General features: G+C 48.0%; 1 protein-coding gene across 1 annotated transcript; it reads left to right on the top strand.

The window, feature by feature from the left end:
* Window positions 1–249: 249 nt before the first annotated feature.
* On the top strand, window positions 250–5,377 carry Pycr2 (pyrroline-5-carboxylate reductase 2). The gene is made up of 7 exons (XM_005326533.5): window positions 250–551; window positions 833–903; window positions 2,358–2,537; window positions 2,644–2,865; window positions 3,077–3,169; window positions 3,354–3,517; window positions 4,574–5,377. The coding sequence occupies exons 1-7, from the start codon at window positions 485–487 to the stop codon at window positions 4,737–4,739; spliced, it is 963 nt and encodes a 320-aa protein (XP_005326590.1). The 5' UTR covers window positions 250–484; the 3' UTR covers window positions 4,740–5,377.
* Window positions 5,378–18,316: the final 12,939 nt, after the last annotated feature.

Genomic DNA, 18,316 nt, shown 5'->3' with positions numbered 1-18,316 from the left:
CAATCTGGAGGATCCCTCTTGGTCATGAGAGACGGCTGACGGCCAGCGCCAGAAACAACAATGGCCAGGCCTCCGCGAGGTCTGGGTTCTGAGTCCCACATCACGCGGGAACCGGAGACTCCGAGTTCACGTCGCCGCGCCGGATGCGCACAGGAGCAGACCCGGAGCTGCACCAGAGGTTGAGAGCGCCGGTGGGGGCGGGCACACGGCCCAGAACGACCGCTGACTGGCTCTCCCTGCGATCCTGGCCGCGGATTGGCCTCCCGGGCCACGTGGCCTACAGCAAGGCCTCTGCCAGCGCCTCCGGTGTGAGTGAGGGGTCCCGCGGGGTCCCGCCTAGAAGCCAGCCCCGGCGGCTATCCGGTTCCAGAAACTGTCGGGAACTCTCAGGATCCGGCTTCTTACTCCTGTCCTTCCGTCAGCAGCGTCACCTGGGTCTTACTGGGTTTGTGCGGCGGCCGCTGGGACTCGGGAGCCAGCCACCATGAGCGTGGGTTTTATCGGCGCTGGCCAGCTGACCTGTGCCCTGGCGCGGGGCTTTACCGCCGCAGGTGAGCGCGTGGAGGCGGGAGGCGGGAGGCGGATTCATTCCCGGGAGGATTGGGCTGGGAACCGCCCTTCACCCCACCAGCATGAATGAATGAATGCGGGAATTTGCGTATGGTGGGTGGATGAGACTGTTTTTAAGCGGCGAGTCATATCCATCCGCGTAAGGGATTAAGTTGTGTCGGAGACTGGCACTGTGAGAGCAGCAGTGCGTTGTGATCGATCCCAGGAAAAGCATGGCCACCGGGTGGACAATGAGTCCGTTGAAAAGCCTTGTCTTCCGCAGGCATCTTGTCGGCTCACAAGATAATAGCCAGCTCCCCGGAAATGGACCTGCCTACGGTGTCTGTGCTCAGGGTAAGTGGGATGGAGGGCTGTGGGGAGGAGGGTGGAGACTCAGGAAAAGAATAACCTGAGATGAACTGAGTCAGGCTGCCCCTGAGCCTCTGCGCTGGTCTTTGGGTTCCCAGGAACATCTCAATCCTTCCATCTTCTGTGGAGCAGCTTACGGTACTGTTGAAACTAGTCTTGAAAATCAGGATCGGTCTCGTTTCCCCAGGGTTGAAGATTAAACAACCGAGAAGCACCAAGGCAGGAGAAAAGTTTTATTTGAGGGGTAGAAGAGAGAGAGAGACTCCTCCAGAGAGGAGGGGTTCTAAAGCTGGTGCCCTCTAGGAATGGGAGTGTCCTGCCAATTTTATACATTTTAGGTTTCCTTTCTGCTCATGCCCCCTCCCCCTCTTATCTTGCCTGTGAGACCAAAAGGTGCAGTGACCAAGGATCTGGAAAGAAGCTGCCCAAGGGATATCCATTAACTACTCCTTGCTGGGAAGAACAATCCCCTGTAGGCAGGTGACTTTGGCAGCTGGTTGGAGAAGGGGGTATTAGCATTTTATTTCCTTTTGAATCAGCTCCATCTTCCAATTCATTCATTCATTATCTACACTGACTGTCCTTTTGTCCCAGTTTCAGTGGGAGCCCCTAGGCTGGGAGACTTGGGGTCAAATCCAGACCCTGAGTGCTAGAGGCAGGTGTTAGAGGATTAACTGAGGTGATTATACATGGGTGCATATGTATACATATAGTAGGTGCCCAATAAAGACTTATTTTTCTTTATCAATTAGTCCTGTGATCTTAAAGTAAGCAATGACTGTGAATCTCTCCTTCCTCATTTATAGTAGTTGCTTTGCTGTTTTCCTAAGACTTGAATGAACATGTTAGCAAAGAACCTGGGGAATTAGTAGTTTCTCTCTCACAAAGCTTAATAGCCTGCCTTCTTCCAAGACCTGGGCAGCATGGTAATGGATATCTGAGGAGACAGGTGGCCTACAGTGTCTAGGCAGTGACTGTGTGATGAGTGTCTTCTATCCACAGCTGAACCACCAGGTAGAGGCTGTGCAATCTGGTGAATCTGTGCAAAGTGGCTGGGGTTGGAATAGGACCTGACCCAGCTCTGCTCCCAACCCCCGGGACTAGATTTCACTTTTCCCGTTTGCCTGTGACACTTTTCACCATGGAGCATTCTCACCTGGCAAAGGGGTGCCTTGGATGTCAGAAGATTGGTGAGGTTGAAGGGATAGCCATTTCCTGGCTACCTTGGTGAAGTTTTGCATGTCCAACCCCTGTGTTTACTTGTCTAGTGGCAGAATGGAAAATTTTATGTCAATTGGGATAGAGTTCTGAGAGGAGAGGGCAAGGAATTCAGGGCTGCAGCTGGCAGAGTGGGCTTAGCAGGGTTTCAGCTTCTCCTTGGGGGGCTTGGATTTAGCCAGGCTCCCCAGCACTGTTAACTTTGCTGTCTCCTCTTACAGAAAATGGGCGTGAACATAACCCGCAGCAACAAGGAGACCGTTAGGCACAGTGATGTCCTGTTCCTGGCTGTGAAGCCACACATCATCCCCTTTGTCCTGGATGAGATTGGGGCCAGTGTACAAGCCAGGCATATTGTGGTCTCCTGTGCAGCCGGTGTCACCATCAGCTCTGTGGAAAAGGTACCGGTCTCACTCCTGATGCCCTTTGTGTGAGGAAAGGGTGGCCTGGGAATGGCAACTGAAGGGTGGGTGCTGGTGGGAATTATGGCCCTCTGTCTTGTTGCAGAAGCTGATGGCGTTCCAGGAGGCCCCCAAAGTGATTCGCTGCATGACCAACACACCTGTGGTGGTGCGGGAGGGTGCCACAGTATATGCCACTGGCACCCATGCCCTGGTGGAGGATGGGCAGCTCCTGGAGCAGCTCATGAGCAGTGTGGGCTTCTGCACTGAGGTGGAAGAGGACCTGATCGATGCCATCACGGGCCTTAGCGGCAGTGGACCTGCCTATGTGAGGCCCTATCTGCTCAGTCGACCTTCAGGGAACCTAGGCAGCTAAATGGGCTGGCAGGCAGTCTCAGGCTGGGGACAGTGCCTACATCTTGGGCATGGCTGACTGATGAAGAAAGCTGACCACTGGAGCTAGTTCCAATCATCACAAAAAATAGACCCTGGGGAGGGCCTTGTGTCTGCTGCCCAGGGCTCAGTGAGTATCTCCACAGGCGTTCATGGCCCTGGATGCATTGGCGGATGGTGGGGTGAAGATGGGTGTGCCACGGCGACTCGCAGTTCGATTAGGAGCCCAGGCCTTACTGGTCAGTGTCTTTTTCCCTGCACATTTGGGACCAGAGTGGGCAACGGAGGTTCTTATGGGTCACTGAGCTGGGGATGGGCTGGTTTGGAAGTTGGCATAGGGATTGGCCATGAATAGTGGGTGTGGGGAGGTCTGTCCCACCGTACACCAGCAGTTTTCTACCCTCATGCTCCTTCGTGCTGTAGGGCGCTGCCAAGATGCTACTGGATTCAGAGGACCATCCAGGCCAGCTCAAGGACAATGTGTGCTCCCCTGGTGGGGCTACCATCCATGCCCTGCACTTCCTAGAGAGTGGGGGCTTCCGCTCTCTGCTTATCAATGCAGTTGAGGCTTCCTGTATCCGAACACGGTGGGTATGTCTTTCTGTCCTCTGCCCCAGGCGCTCCACCCCCAGCCTACCCTGGAAAGGGCTGGGCTGGGCTGGACTGCATCTTTCAGTCCTTCTGTCTTAGGTCTCATCAGCAGTGCCAGAATGCACTTATTAGACCATGACTTATTAGACTTAGCCAAGTGTCTGCAGGCCTCACTTCACATAATTCTTACCACAGTTTGATAATTGGGATTAACTTTGATTTATAGATGGGAAAGTTTAAGATCAAACAGCTAATAAGTGATGGGGGCAGTATTCAGCTTCATCTCTGACTTTTTAAAAAATGTCTAGTTCTTTTTAGTTATACATGACAGTAGAATGTATTTTGATATACATACATGGAATATAACTCCCCGTTCTTGTGGTAGTGCATGACTTGGGGTTTTACTCGTTATGTATTCATATATGAATACCTTTGATTCATTCTACTGTCTTTCCTATTTCCATCTCCCTTCCCTTCTTTGCCCTTTGTCTAATCCAATGAACTTCTATTCTTCCCTCACTCTCCCCTTATTGTGTGTTAGCATCCCCATATCAGAGAGAATATTCAGCCTTTGGTTTTTTGGAATTGGCTTATTTCATTTAGCATGATAGTCTCCAGTCATTTCTGACTCTTTTTTTTTTTTTAATTTTTTTTAAGATGTTGATGGACCTTTATTTCATTCATTTATTTATATGTGGTGCTGAGAATCGAACTCAGTGCCTTACACACGCTAGGCAGGTGCTCTACTACTGAGCCACAACCACAGCCCCATCTGTGATTCTTAAGCCCTATAATTTTTCACACTTTCTCCCTCCCCATATGGTCATAGATACCACTGGAGTGCTATGTTTAGCTTGGATCAAATGAGGTAAATAAAGACAAACCCCTACTTAGTTAAATACTAAGAGGCTGAGGGGAGCATTTGGTTTAGGGTTCTAATATTTGGTTTATCAAATTTCGGGTCTGAGGCTCTATGGATAGGGAAGATTTCATAAAGCTCTTGCTCTAAGATTTATTGCCTTCTTTCAACCCTTTTGGGATTTTGTCTGCAGAGAGCTGCAGTCCATGGCTGACAAAGAAAAGATCTCTCCAGCTGCCGTTAAGAAGACCCTCCTAGACAGAGTGAAGCTGGAGTCTTCCACAGTGTCCACACAGACCCCCTCCAGCCCAGGAAAGCTCCTGACAAGAAGCCCAGCCCAGGGAGGCAAGAAGGACTAAGGCATCATCTGCCTTCATCTCTGTGATCCCAGAGCTTGCCTGACAGATCTTGACCCCTGTTCCCTCCTCCAGCTGCAGGGAGGGGCCAGTTCAGGTGGTTTCAGGTCCCTCTGATAAACTCCTTAGATCTATTCAGACTAAGCTGCACTAGTTGCCTCTCCTGTGCCATGGGGGAAGATACTCTGAGGGGTGGTGGCCAATGCTGGAAGCCAGACACATCCCTGTACACCTCTGCTCATAGAATGGCTGATCCCTGAGTCAGTGCTTAGCTGAGGGGGAAGGTCTGGGGAGGACTTCAGTTGGTGTCCTTCTGGAGTTTGATATCAAGACAAAGAAGTGAGAAAAAAAAAAACATGAAAGGCCCATCTGAATTGATACATGGGAAGGAAATGAGCAATTTAAAATTATTACAGTTAATCAGAAGTGTGTGGTATTAGGGGCTAGGGTGTAGTTCAGTGGTAGAGCATTTGACCGGTAATGGTGAGGCCCTGGGTTCCATCCCCAGCATCACAAAAAGAATTTTAAAAAAGAAATGTATAGTATTAGATGATACTTATATTTAACTATAGCTTCTTAGATGTGCCATTTAGAAAGTGTTATTCAGTTCTAAGTGCTTTAATAAAGTTTATTTTATATTATCCTGTTTTTCTTTTGCTTAGTCTTATTTTGTTCTAGAGAATGTGAGGCCATTACTAGATCCTGCCTGTACTGTCCAAGAGCAAGAGTTGCAGATGAGAAGTAATAAGGATCCGAGTATGATTACTCCAGCCCTGTTCCCAGGGTCAGGGACAAGATGTTGTGTTCTAGGATGGGCAAAGTTAATGGAAGAGAAGAACCAGTGGACCAGGTGATGTGTGGGCAACAGTCCTAGACACAAAGGAGAAAGCTGTGGAAGTTGTGGGTCAGGAGCCATGCTAAGCCTGTGATCCCTGCCACTGTCCTCTGAGACAGGGACTCCTTTTCTTCACTTGGTAGGAGATGCTGAGGCCTACAGGGGACAAGCTCCTTACTCCTAGTTGTGCTGCTGGTCAACAGTGGGTCTTTTGTTCTTAGCCACTGACTCTCCAGTCTCCCAGAAGCTGGGGCTGGTTATACCATCTACACAACCATACTGAGCCTGCAGCGAACAGCCTGCTGTCTGTGGCTCACATACTGAGCCCTGTGTAAGGGCTCCTAGGAACAATCTTCCTTTTTCAGCTTAGAATTGCTCAGGAGGTGGAGACAGGAGAATGGGAAATTTGAGTCCAGCCTGGGCAACTCTGAGAGCCTGTCTCAAAATAAAAACGGCTAGGAATGCAGCTCAGTGGCAGAACACTTACCTAGTACGTGTGAGGCCCTGGGTTTAGTCCATAGTGTGGCCAAAAAGAAAACAGGAAATGACAATAACGTGTTGGAAAGGATGTGGAGTAATTAGAATTCTTGTGTATTGCTGTTAGGGTTGTGAAATGATGCGGCCACTTTGGAAAGCTGTCTGACAATTCCTCGGCGATTAAACAGAGCTAACAGAACCCATCAATTCCACTCCGAGGTATATAACCAATAGAAATAAAAACATGTCTTCAAAGAAACTTGCACATGGGGCTGGGGATGTGGCTCAAGCAGTAGCGCGCTCGCCTGGCATGCGTGCAGCCCGGGTTCGATCCTCAGCACCACATACAAACAAAGATGTTGTGTCCGCCAAAAAATAAATAAATATTTAAAAAAAAAAAAGAAACTTGCACATGAATATTGATGGCAGCTTTATTAATAATAGCCAAAAGGGGTTGGAGGTATCATTCAGTGGTAGAAAACTTTCTTAGCATGCATGAGGCCCTAGGTTTGATCCCAGCACTGAGGAAAAAAAAATGCTAAAAGGTAGAAAAAAGAAATCCAGGCATGGTGGCACATACCTATAATCCCAGCAACTCAAGAGGCTGAGGGGCAAGTTTGAGGTGAGTCTCAGCAACTTAGCGTCTCAATAAAAAGGTCTGGGGATGTGGTTCTAGGTTCAATCCCCAGTACCAAAAAAAAAAGTTTGTACAATGAAATGTCATTTGATATGTGCTACATATAGAAACTCAAGAAAGGATGGGTGAAAGAAGCCAATTACAAAGGACAATTATACCTAATTAAAATACATTAATTAATTTTAAAAAAGGACAATTACTTTATGATTCAACTTACTGAGGTCCACATCTGATACCAAATTCTGTCCTCTGCATCTGGCCTGCTGGTAAACTATCCAGGATGACAGAAATTTGTCCCCTTCATCTTCCTTTCCTTCAGTCCCTGCAAGATCACCCAATTCCTTGGCCTAACATAGATTTACTGAGGACCTACTAACAGCAAGCTTATGTCTTGGCACATAGTGGGGAGTGGAAGCGTCCAAGCTTCCACCTGGTATGGTCAGGGCCAAATTTGACTGAAGGTGTCTGGTGCCCTGGTCCTTTTCAGGGAGAGATGAGAGAGGACCATTTTCGGTCTACCCAGGACTTCAGGTCTGCCTGGAGGTGCTGACAAGCACCCAGGACTTCCCCTCCCAGCTGCACACCTCACATAGCTGACCCTAGTCAGGGTGGCAACTCTCTGAGGTTGTCAAGGGAGCCCACAATTTGTTAGGCCTGGACAGAGGTTCTAGAGCTTATCTCAGTCCCACTAGAAACCGGAGCCACCAGGAACCCCCTGGATATCTCCTACAAGAGCTGGCATTGGGACCTAGCACAGTCTTTCTGCTAAGTATGTGCTGAATGCTCCTCTGTGGCAAGTGCCCTGTCGCGCCAGGGTGTGGCCTAGTTGGTAAGACTGTCCCTGCTAAAAGTTGCACAAGAACCAAAAACAGATGTGGACACACAGGAGATGTGGCACCCATGGGAATGAGTGAAGGCAGCATGCAGAAGGCCAAGAGAGTAAGGAAGTGTTTTTGTCTTTTCACCCCATCTTGGCCACATGAGAATGGGTCTGGGCCTGGAACATTTCCTTACCAAGACAGAGTGTTCACAGTTGTAGCTGGACTTGTTACCTTGTGTGGGAACACAATTCCTGTTTAAGCCTTATTGTGTATATTTCTTTGGTTAAGTATTTGTATTGTATGACACATGGCCAACCCCACTGCTATATCAGTTCCCTGGGATGAGGGAGCAGGGTCCTCCTGTGGCATAGAGGGATGAGTGCAGGCCAGTGGCCCTGGATGGCTGCTGGGAAGAAGTCTCTGGCCATGAGGGACCAATGCCCACCACCAAAACTGATTGTATCCTGTCTTATCCATGAGTAAAACCAGGCCATGTTCTAGCCAGTGCTTGACTAGTTGTGTTTTCCTTGACAAATTAAAGAACAAGAGGCAGTGAGTAGAAATGCTAGGATTTCTGGGCTGGGATTGTGGCTCAGCGGTAGAGCGCTCCCCTAGCACAGGCGGGACCCAGGATCGATTCTTAGCACCACATAAAAATAAAGGCATTGTGTTGTGTCCATCTACACCTAAAAAATAAATATTTTTTTAAAAAGAAATGCTAGGATTTCTGTTCCTAATAACAGGTAGCACTTGCCCAACACTGACTGGCCACCTGTTCCCTCCCTGCCCACCCTCTCTGTTCCCAGTTCTCTGATTCCTCTTCCTCTCTGGACTCCTAGACAGGCAGGCCTAGAGCAGCCCTCATCCCTCTTTCATGGTGGACTTCCTCTCAGAGCCCCAGAAAAACATTTCCTTATCCATTGTGTATTATATATTACAGGAGAGTATCCATTTTAATCTCCTGTATGCAGGGATAAAAACTTCTGCATCCATCTTTTACTGATAGTTCCTTTGGGACATGGAATTGAGGTTGACTTCTCACCTGATTTTTTTTTTCATCTGATCTCATGACTTATTTATTTTATTTTAGATCATTTGTTGGTTATAATAAGCAGACATGAGAAGGTAGTTAAAAGATTGAACAATTTTTTCCATGGCTCTCTACTCTGTACACTATTCATGAACACATACACACCCACCTCCCTGCATCCCAACGTGTTTGTTACTAGGCTACGCTCTCCAGAGAGCTGCTGGAGAGTCTCCTGAGCCCAAGTGCCTGGCCGCACTTTCCCTCACCATTTCAGGCCTTTTTGTGTGTCTAATCAAAAAACTTGCGAAGCCTTGACCTGTGCTCCACTTTTACCAATAAAATAGATAGAACACAGAAGTGGATTTTGTGAGGGCTGGGGTGTAGTTCAGTGGTAGAGCGCATGCTCAACAACATGTAGGAGGTCCTGGGTTCAATCCCCAGCACTGGGAGAAAACAATGGATATTGTGGCTGTTAAATTAGTAGCATTTTGAAGATGAAATGCACTTCATTTCAAGGTCCAAGGCAGTATGGGTATTATACTAACTTATATAGGAAAGGGGGGAAGGGGGGGCTAGGGTTTTGGCTCAGTGGTAGAGCACCTGCCTAGTACATGTGAGGCACTGGGTTCGATCCTCCGCACCACATAAAAATAAATAAAATATATTAAAAAAGTGATGGGAAGTACAACATTGGATAAGAAAACTCTAGAAGGATACATAATAAACCAAGCAATAAAAAGGGGCTTCCTTCAGCAGGGTGCTGGTGTGGGGCTCAGGAATATGGTATGTTGGGGCAGGACTGGAACAAGACTTTTCATTATATCTCTTTTGGTACTATATTGATTTTAGGAATCATATTGAAGGTATTACCTGGTCACAAAATACATTTGGAACACCTGCCAGGCTGTCTCAACATGAAAGCACTTCCCCTCCTGTCTTCCCCACCAGGGCTGGGGGTTTGGCTCAGTGATGGAACACAATACTTTACTGTATAATAGAGTTTTTGAGTTGACAAGAATCTGTCATTCATTGCATCCACTAGGATTCCCACAAAGATTCTAGGAGGTAAGGACAGGGGTTGGTATCCCCATATCACACATGAAGAGCCCAATGTGCTTTTCACAGGTAACCGGGGAGCTAGCAACAAAACTTCAGTGTCCAGATCCAAATCCTCTTTCCAATTTTCTCCCATTAAATTCACGACGAGTTCTCGAGGACAGCATAAAAATGCCACTTAGGCGACCAGCAGAAGTAGGAGGTAAGGTTAGATGGATCACTGCTGCCCAGCCCGGTGGATACCTGCTTCCTTGCGGCCACGGAGAAACTTTCTTGCCACTAGGGGACGCCAGGCGCCAACCACTGAACTTGGCTGCGGCCACAAATTTCCAGAAGCCTGTGCCCTGGGAGAAAGATCAGACAGTTGGGCTAGGTGCCAGGTCTGTCAGTGCTGGTCAGAGAGGTAAGCTCCTGAATGAATTATCTGCTTCCTGTCAGCAGCCTTTGCCGCTACCCTCCCAGTCTCCAGCAGGCAAAGCAGGAGGGCAACTTTCCTGACTGTCCACAGACCTGGTCCGTTTTCCTGAGTACCTAGCTCAGGGACAAGAGCACCATCAAGCATCCATGGTGCCCAAAACACTCATAGATCATCTGATGCAATACACACCAGTCTTTCTCAGGAAGCAGCTTTGAAAGTCAGATCACTTACTACCCTTGACCTTGAGTGAATTCCTGAGCCTCCAGGAACTTATCTGTAAATTGAGGGTGAGAACTTATCTGTAAATTGAGGGTGAGAACTTATCTGTAAATTGAGGGTGATTCCCCACCTGGGGGTGGGGGTGCTGAGAATTAAATGAGATAAAGTACTTGGCTTGATGTCTAGCAGGAGTGAGATCTAATAACCTAAAGTTGCTGGTGTTAATATCATCATTAAGGAATCTGAGGCTCAGAGAGACTAACTTGTCAGGCCCAGAGCCAGGTCTCAAAGGAACCAGTCAAGACCTTGATCTGGCTGGGCCCATGGCCCTTGTTCCCTGCAGCACTGCTGGCTCCAGACTTGGGGTACTGGTTGGGGGACTTGGGGTACTGGTTGGGGGACTTGGGGTACTGGTTGGGGGACTTGAGGTACTGGCTGGGAGACTTGAGGTACAACCTAGGGCCTCATGCATGCTAGGCAAGAGTTCTTCCACTGAGCCACATCCTCAGCCTCACCTACTTTCTTTAATTAAGGGAAATAAAGGGAAGCAAGCATTTGTTGAGCTCCATTTCTAACCCTATTATCCTCCATTCTTCAAAATGCTCCCTCAGTCTAAACCCCAGACCCCTCTGTACATCCCCAGTTTTTGCTCATCCCTCTTTTTCCACCAGAGACACTTTCACCTTATCTTCTTTGCAAAGTGCATCAGACCCTCATCTCCCACCCCAAAATGCAGAATCAGAATCTCTGAAAGTTCCATAAGAGAATCTGCCCCTCAGCCAGATGTGGGAGCCACTGCCTGGCTCTGCCCTCAGAGGCTTGGCAAAGGAGGTGGTGTCGGTTGGGGTCTGGAAAGATAAGAGGGAGTTTTTCAGCTAGAAAAAAAGTAGTACAGAGGAACGAGTCTAAGAATGACCCCCCAGGGAAGGCACTGCCTGTGTGTAGGTGCAGCGGGCAAACTGTGACCAATGTGGGTAAAATCTTTCATCTGGTAAAGATTGAAGAGTGAATGTGTGTGGAGGTAACTGGGTGACAGGAGAGCCTGGATCATGAAGATGCTAGACTTGGCCCATTGGAAGGCAGGAGCAGCTATAGGAGGTTTTTTTAAAAACAGGTATCAGACCTAATATTTGCCAAAGAAAGAAAACTCTGGAAGTTTTGGAAACCAATAACTGGAGTCTTGCAGCCACCCGGGTACAAGAGGAGGGAGGCTACTGGAAGAGGGTAATCCACAAAGTTTAAGGACCCTTGGTTTTGCTGCGGGGCAGGTTGCTCAGAAAACACACCAAGTCCCAGTTTTGTCCAAATTGAAGAGTCTTTATTTAGCTGGCCAGCCAGCGACTGCTCCCCGCAGGACCCATAACTCTCTCTGCAAAGAATAGCCCCAAGCCTGAGCATTTTAGGAGATTTAAAGGCAAAAACCACATCTAGGTTGATGTAGCTGCAAGCAAGCAGGTACAGAAGCTGAATTGGGCAGTGACAATGCAATGGGTACATTGGTATTTCCCACAGGACTTTCCAGGTTGGCATAGCAGCATGTAAGCAGAAGGAAGTGGGTCAAAATTACCCTAGTTGAGTACAAGTTAGAGAATGGTTACTAAGTCTAGACAACCAATTTCTAACAAGGAATACTGCCCAAGAAAAAGAGAACAATTTTCCAATGTGTAAGAATTGCTATTTTGTATTGCCAACTATGTTATGCTAGGTTATGATTAATGGGTACAGAGGTGGGGCTTTCCCTCGGGAGAAGCATTTCTGACATGATACGGAGTCTCAGGGTAAAATGGAGTCTGTTAGGTCATTGCCCATATAGCCTGGCCCATAGCGGTTTCACAGAATACACCTCCCACAGCAATTTATTGTTTAAAAGCCAATTTGTTTAATGCACAGATAAGTCGAAACCTCTTCCTACTACAGGGTTCACCATTGTATGCTTAGCCAGAGCACAACAACTGTCATTTAGTAGGTGCTTAATGGAGATTGTTGATCTATGGGGTAGGGACAGCTGAGGGAGAAGCAGGTGTGGAAACTGGACCAAGCAAAGCTCTGGCTCCATGTCTCCATTTTACTTTTTTTTTTTTTTAATATATCTTTATTTTTATTTGGTGCTGAAAATTGAACCCAGTGCCTCATGCATGCCAGGTGAGCGCGTTATCACTTGAGCCACATCCCTAGCCCCTCCATTTTACTTTTTTTTTAATGCAGGGATACATACTGGAAGATCATGTTTGAGGGGAAAAAAAAGCAATAAAAATATCAACTTCCATTGGTGGCATGCCTGGTATATGTCCAACTAAGTCTGGGCCCTTTACACCATCTTCCATGATCCTCACCAACAATCCTGTCAAGTAAATGTTTTCATCCCAAGTTTACAAATGAGGAGACTGAGGCTCACTAGTTTGCTCAGGGCCATAGTGAGGAGCAGTGGTCAGAGCCTATGCTCACCACATGTCATCATCCAGGGATCCACTTGGGGTGAGGTGGGGACAGCCTCACAAGAGGCAGGGGGCTCAGATGAGGGTTTGCAACCCAGCATCATAATAGTAGGTTTGAAGCCAGGGCACATCTGTGTGACAAAGAGCGGTGTATTAACCACTAGAGTGGATTCCTGCTGTAACAAAGATCCTCAGACTGGGGGTCTTAAGCAACAGAAACATATGGGTTCATGGTTCTGGACTCTGGAAGTCTGACATCAAGCTTTTGGCAGGGTTGGTTTCTTCTGGGTCCTTTCTTCTGGCTTTACAGATGGTTTCCATATGTGTTTGTGTCCAGATCTCCTCAAAAGGATACCAGTCAGCCAGGCATGGTGGCACCCACCTGTAATCTTAGTGGCTCAGGAGGCCGAGGCAGAAGGATGGCAAGTTCAAAGTCAGCCTAAGCAACTTAGTAAGGCTGTCTCTAAATAAAATATGAAAAGGGCTGGGAATGTAGCTTAAGGGACTCAAACTCTGGTACAAAAAAAAAAAGAAAGAAAGAAAAAGAAAGAACACTAGCCATATTAGATGAAGGACCACCCTCATGACCTCATTTGAATTTAGTTAATATCTTTAAAGGCCCTATGTCCAAATAGTGACATCTGAGGAGCTGGGGGTTAGGGATTCAACATATGAATTTGGGGCAGACAAGATTCAGCCCAAGACAAGCAGAATCTATGGATTTTTAATATTCAAAGATGAGTAGGGAAGTGCCGCAGTCCGGCTGCAGCAAAATAACCGGGGTGGGGGGGTGGGGGGGTGACGAGCAACTTGTGTAGATCGACACAGCAGGAGTGGGAGCCGTTTATTGCAGGACAGGAGCGGTATATATACATTCCACACAGCTTATCTTAATTAACATAAACTAGATACAGCAGTCAACCAATAAGGAATCTCCACACTGAACGGCTCGCTGGCGTTACTTCACAAACCACTCCCTCTGGCAAAATGCCAGGCGCCATCCTGACTTGTTTACAGACCTTAACAGGGAAGGACAGAGAGGATTGGGAAAGCAGAGGGGAGCTCATAGGATAAGAGCAGAATAGAGGGTCTGGGGTCGGCAAATGAGGGTACCTCAGGCCATCCAGGTGGGAAGGGACAGGGTGAGTAGAGCCTGGACCTAGAATCTGGGGGCATGCTCAGGATAAGGATGAGACTGAATGGCCACCTCCATCTGCAAGAGTAGCAGTCAGTCAGACTGGTGTCAGACCAAGACTGGACCAAGGTGAAGGCCTCTGGTCATCGCCAACCAGACCTGGGGTGTCTCCATCAGGGAGCGTGAAGACTGCTTCCCAGAGCTGCATGGGACGGGGGTTGTGCTGTACTGGCCAATTTCCCGCTGGGCTGACCAGCTGGAAAACCAGTCCAGGATTCAGGGAAACCAACTTCCTCCATGTGTATCCTTCCCTCCCTCCTCAGCACACAGGATCTGCCTCAAGTGTGCCCCAGGCCACACTTCCCACTTTGGACAATAGCAGTCATAAATACCAACAAACCACAGGGCCCAGAGCTTCCATCCGACCTACATTTATGAAGTAATGAACTCTCCTTATCTCCCCTGCCTCCAGAGGGGCCTGTTTTGTTCTTTTCCTTCTCCATATCCCTGCTGTGTGGAATCTGCCTTTAGCTGTTCCTATCTGGTGGCTGAGGGACATTAGGTTGTAAGATAGGTAAAGCCTGGATCCTATTATGGGACACATTCTGGGGGCCTCAGGGTACCAGCCGAGAGGACCAACCCTTCTCAGGAACCAATATTTTTACACATCAACAAAAGTGGACCATGATGAGGCTGCTCAGTGGGCATGGCGTTGTCACATAGCCTACCTTGCCCCAAGAGCTGCCATGGTCAGCGACAGGGTTGTATACATTTCCACAGTCACAATTACCCCAGAGGATGCTTGTGTTTTGCTCTATTGCTACTAACACAAAACTAACCCATCTTAGAATATTCTTATGGAAAACCCTGATGATAAAACCGAAAAGTAGAGATAAGTCAGAAGCTCATCCGTCATAGATGATGGGAATTACTGGAGACAGCTATGATCTAGAGCCAGAGACCCTGGAGGGATGTGCAGGTCAAATCCCTCACTAGCCCAGCCCAGCCCAGAGAGCCCTGGGCTGCCCAGGGTCACACAGTTCACAGCACTGTGCTGTGCCCACTCCTCTAGTCTCCCTTAGCTCATGGTCAAGTTACCAAAGTCAGTCCTGGCCTCCCTTGTCAACGCAGAACCATGAGACTCCCTTGCTCGGCCCAGCAGCCTGGTGCTTTGATCCAAGGTGGAGTTTTCCCTGCCCCAAAGGTGACTGTGGCCAACCTCCAACTAGCTCCCATATCCCCTATTTGCTTTCAGGGAGGGACCCATGGGCAGGAAGATGAAGCCAGGTGTGGAAGATGAGAGGCTGGTCCCACAGCAGCCCTGGGAACCAGCTCCCTTCCTCACTTTACATGTTATTTCATTTTTAATTACAGAACTAAGGTAACAGAGCTTCCCAGGCTGAGCCAGAAACAGTCGGCTTTTTAATTCACTTTTTGTTTTCCCAAAGGAGAGCCTCACGGATCCATGGCAGAGCAAGGAAGCCAGGGGTGGCAGGAGGCCTGGGCCTTGGGGATGTGGATGGATCCTGTGACCCACTTGCTTATCTCCAGCCTGGTCCCACCATCAGCCTTGGGGTGGACCTTAGTGGGCCTCAGTTTCCCCAGCTGTGAGATGCTGGCTTGGACCAAAGCTTGCTGTCGGCACTAACCATCTCTACATCCTGAAGCGCTTCGCACTCCCCAATGTACAAGGCTTTGCAGGTTCTCTGACCTCTCTTCCGTTTCTGGGCTTTCATCTTGTTCTGTAATGATAAAAATATCCTCCTCACCTCCCTGTCCCTGATTCTAGCACCAGCCCATGGCTGCCTGGGCAGGGTGGGGGTGTCTTCTCCTTCCTCTCTCAGTTCTTCTCTGTCCTATCTGACTTTCTCCTCTTCCCTCAAACCCTTAGCTACTGGTTATTTCCCAGAGGTTTCCTCTGCCCCAGAGCTTTGCCCTTGTCCCTCCTACCTCCGTGTCATGACCCCTTCTGCTCTGATACCTGCTGTTGCCAAGAACCCCACACCTGACCTCCCCAGGTAGGAATCCCTCTGGCTCCCCAAACTGATACTGTCCAAACTACCTTCCTCTTCTCATCCCCCACCTGTATGTCCTCATCTCTGCCTCGGATGTTGGTGCCCCCACCTGCCTGATCTATGCCCTGATTCCAGGGATATGCAGGTTTCTGGCCCTGGGACCAGGAGGGTGGGCTTCAGTTTAGGGCTCTCCCCATAGTAGCTTGTTCCACTCTCTTCTCTGCCACACAGGGCATCTTCCTTGCTTCAAAATGATGGGACAGATATTCTTTTACAAAATTTCAGGACTTTTGTTGACCCCCCAGGCCAGGGGTCCAGGAGTGTCCTAGTTATGAGTTGATAATGGAGCCAGGCCAAATCCAGGTCTCCAGACTCTTGCCCCAGGGTCTCCTGAGTTCGTGTCATGTCTCTTCCTAACTTCCCAAATCTAGACTTGCTGGGAGCTCCCTGGGACTCTGGCTGGCTGCAGGAAAAACCTGCTGTTATAGGTCTCTGGAGCTGTTCCCTCACTGATAAGCACACAAAAAATATACTAAGTTAAAAAAAAAAAAAAAGGACTAAGTAATCTCCTGCCAGGAGACATTCTAAGAATTCCTGGGTGGCCAGAGCCCCTCCTGGATCTGGGGAGACCCAACACTTCTTTTTATTGGTTTGTTTGTGGAACTGAGGATTAAACCCACAGCCTCATGCAGGCTAGGCAAGCACGGTACATTCCCAGTTGCATTCGCAGCCCTTTTAATTTTATTTTGAGACAGGTTCTGACTAAGTTACCCAGGCTGGTCTTGAACTTGTGATTCTCTTGCCTCAGCCTCCTGAGTAGCTGCAAACAATGTAATTAAAGCTTATCTTCCATTGGAGGAGATAAAGTGGGGCCCACTGCTCACTAAGATATAACCTATAAGTAGAGCCAGTTGGGGACCCTGTGGGAATCCAGAATCTTGCTCCTGGATGGAACAAGAGCCCTGGACAGATCCAGTAACTCCCCAATCCATATGGGTCTCACTGACTGAGGAAAGTCCAGTCCTGCCACTCTGAGGGTCCTGAGGCAGTGGTCCAAAGTGGGGAACTGACAACTCTTCCTGGTCCTGGGGAGACCTTCCTTGGCAGGAACCTGGCAGCACTGAATACCAAGTAGGGGTTTATCTAGAGAGAAGCCAAGTGCACCCCTTTTCTCTCTTCTGGTGGTTAGAGCTGGAAGGAACTATCAAGTTCATGTCTCTCATCTCACAAAGAAATTGAGATCCAGAGAAGTTCATGAAGCTTTTTAAAAAAAGTTTTAATTAATTAATTATTATTATTATTTTTTTTTTAGTAAGGGGATTGAAGAAGGTTCTCACACACGCTAGATAAGTGCTCTACCACTGAGCTATATCCCCACCCCTTTTTCTTTTTATTTTTAAACATTTTGAGACAGAGTCTTACTAAGTTGCCCAGGCTGGCCTTGAACTTGTGATCCTCCTGCCTCAACCTCCTGAGGAGTTGGGGTTAACAGGCATGTGCCACCGTACCCAGGCCCTCAGCCAGCTCTTAAACTCCCATCTCTTCATTCATGCACTCAACAAATATTGCTGAAGTAGCTACCTTGAGCACTGGGCATTGTTTTAGGCACGGGGAATAGCAGTAAATAGGCCAGGAAAAGTCACTGAGTTCCGAGATGCTCCATTTTACTGGGAAGGCAGTCAATAAAAGGTTAAACAAAGAGTTGAGGAAGGGAATTTTATTTACTAAGTACCAGGAAGAAGATAGGCCAGGATGATTAGAGAGACTGTGACTGCATAGGCAAGAGAGCGCTTTCTGAGGAGCTGACAATTGTCCTAAATCCTGAATGATAAGAATGAACTAATCATGCTGGGCGCGGTAGCGCACACCTGTGATCCCAGTGTCTTGGGAGGCTGAGGCAGGAGGATTGTGAGTTCAAAACCAGCCTCAGCAATTTAGGGAGGCCCAAAGCAAGTCAGTGAGACCCTATTTCTAAATAAAATACAAAAAAGGGCTGAGGAGATGGCTCAGTGGTTAAGCACCCCTGGATTCAGTCCCCCCGAAAAAGAGAAAGAATTAACTAACCCTGTAAAGCTCTGGATGCAGGTTCTTGAAGGCAAAGACAGTGGCTAAAGACACTGAGGTGGGACTGGCATGGGGAAAGAGGGGCCTGTGTGGCTGGCCCTCAGAAAGCAAGTGAGATAGAGAAGGGGAGCCTAGCCCAGATCAGCCTGAGCTTTAAGTATATGGAAATTAATTTGAATTTTTTTCCAAAATGTAATAAGAAGCCTTTGGAGATTTATTTATCTCTCTCTCTCTCTCTCTCTCTCTCTCTCTCTATATATATATATATATATATATATATATATATATAGTTTACTTTTAAAACTTTTTTAGTTGTAGATGGACACAATATCTTTATTTTATTTATTTGTTTCTATGTGGTGCTGAGGATCGTACCCAGTGCCCACAAGTGCTAGGCGAGTGTTCTACCACGGATCCACAATCCCAGCCCCTATATGT

The sequence above is a fragment of the Ictidomys tridecemlineatus genome, chromosome 10 (genome assembly GCF_052094955.1).
Source record: "Ictidomys tridecemlineatus isolate mIctTri1 chromosome 10, mIctTri1.hap1, whole genome shotgun sequence".
NCBI classification, from domain to species: Eukaryota; Metazoa; Chordata; class Mammalia; order Rodentia; family Sciuridae; genus Ictidomys; species Ictidomys tridecemlineatus.
This window is presented reverse-complemented; position numbering and strand designations above follow the sequence as displayed.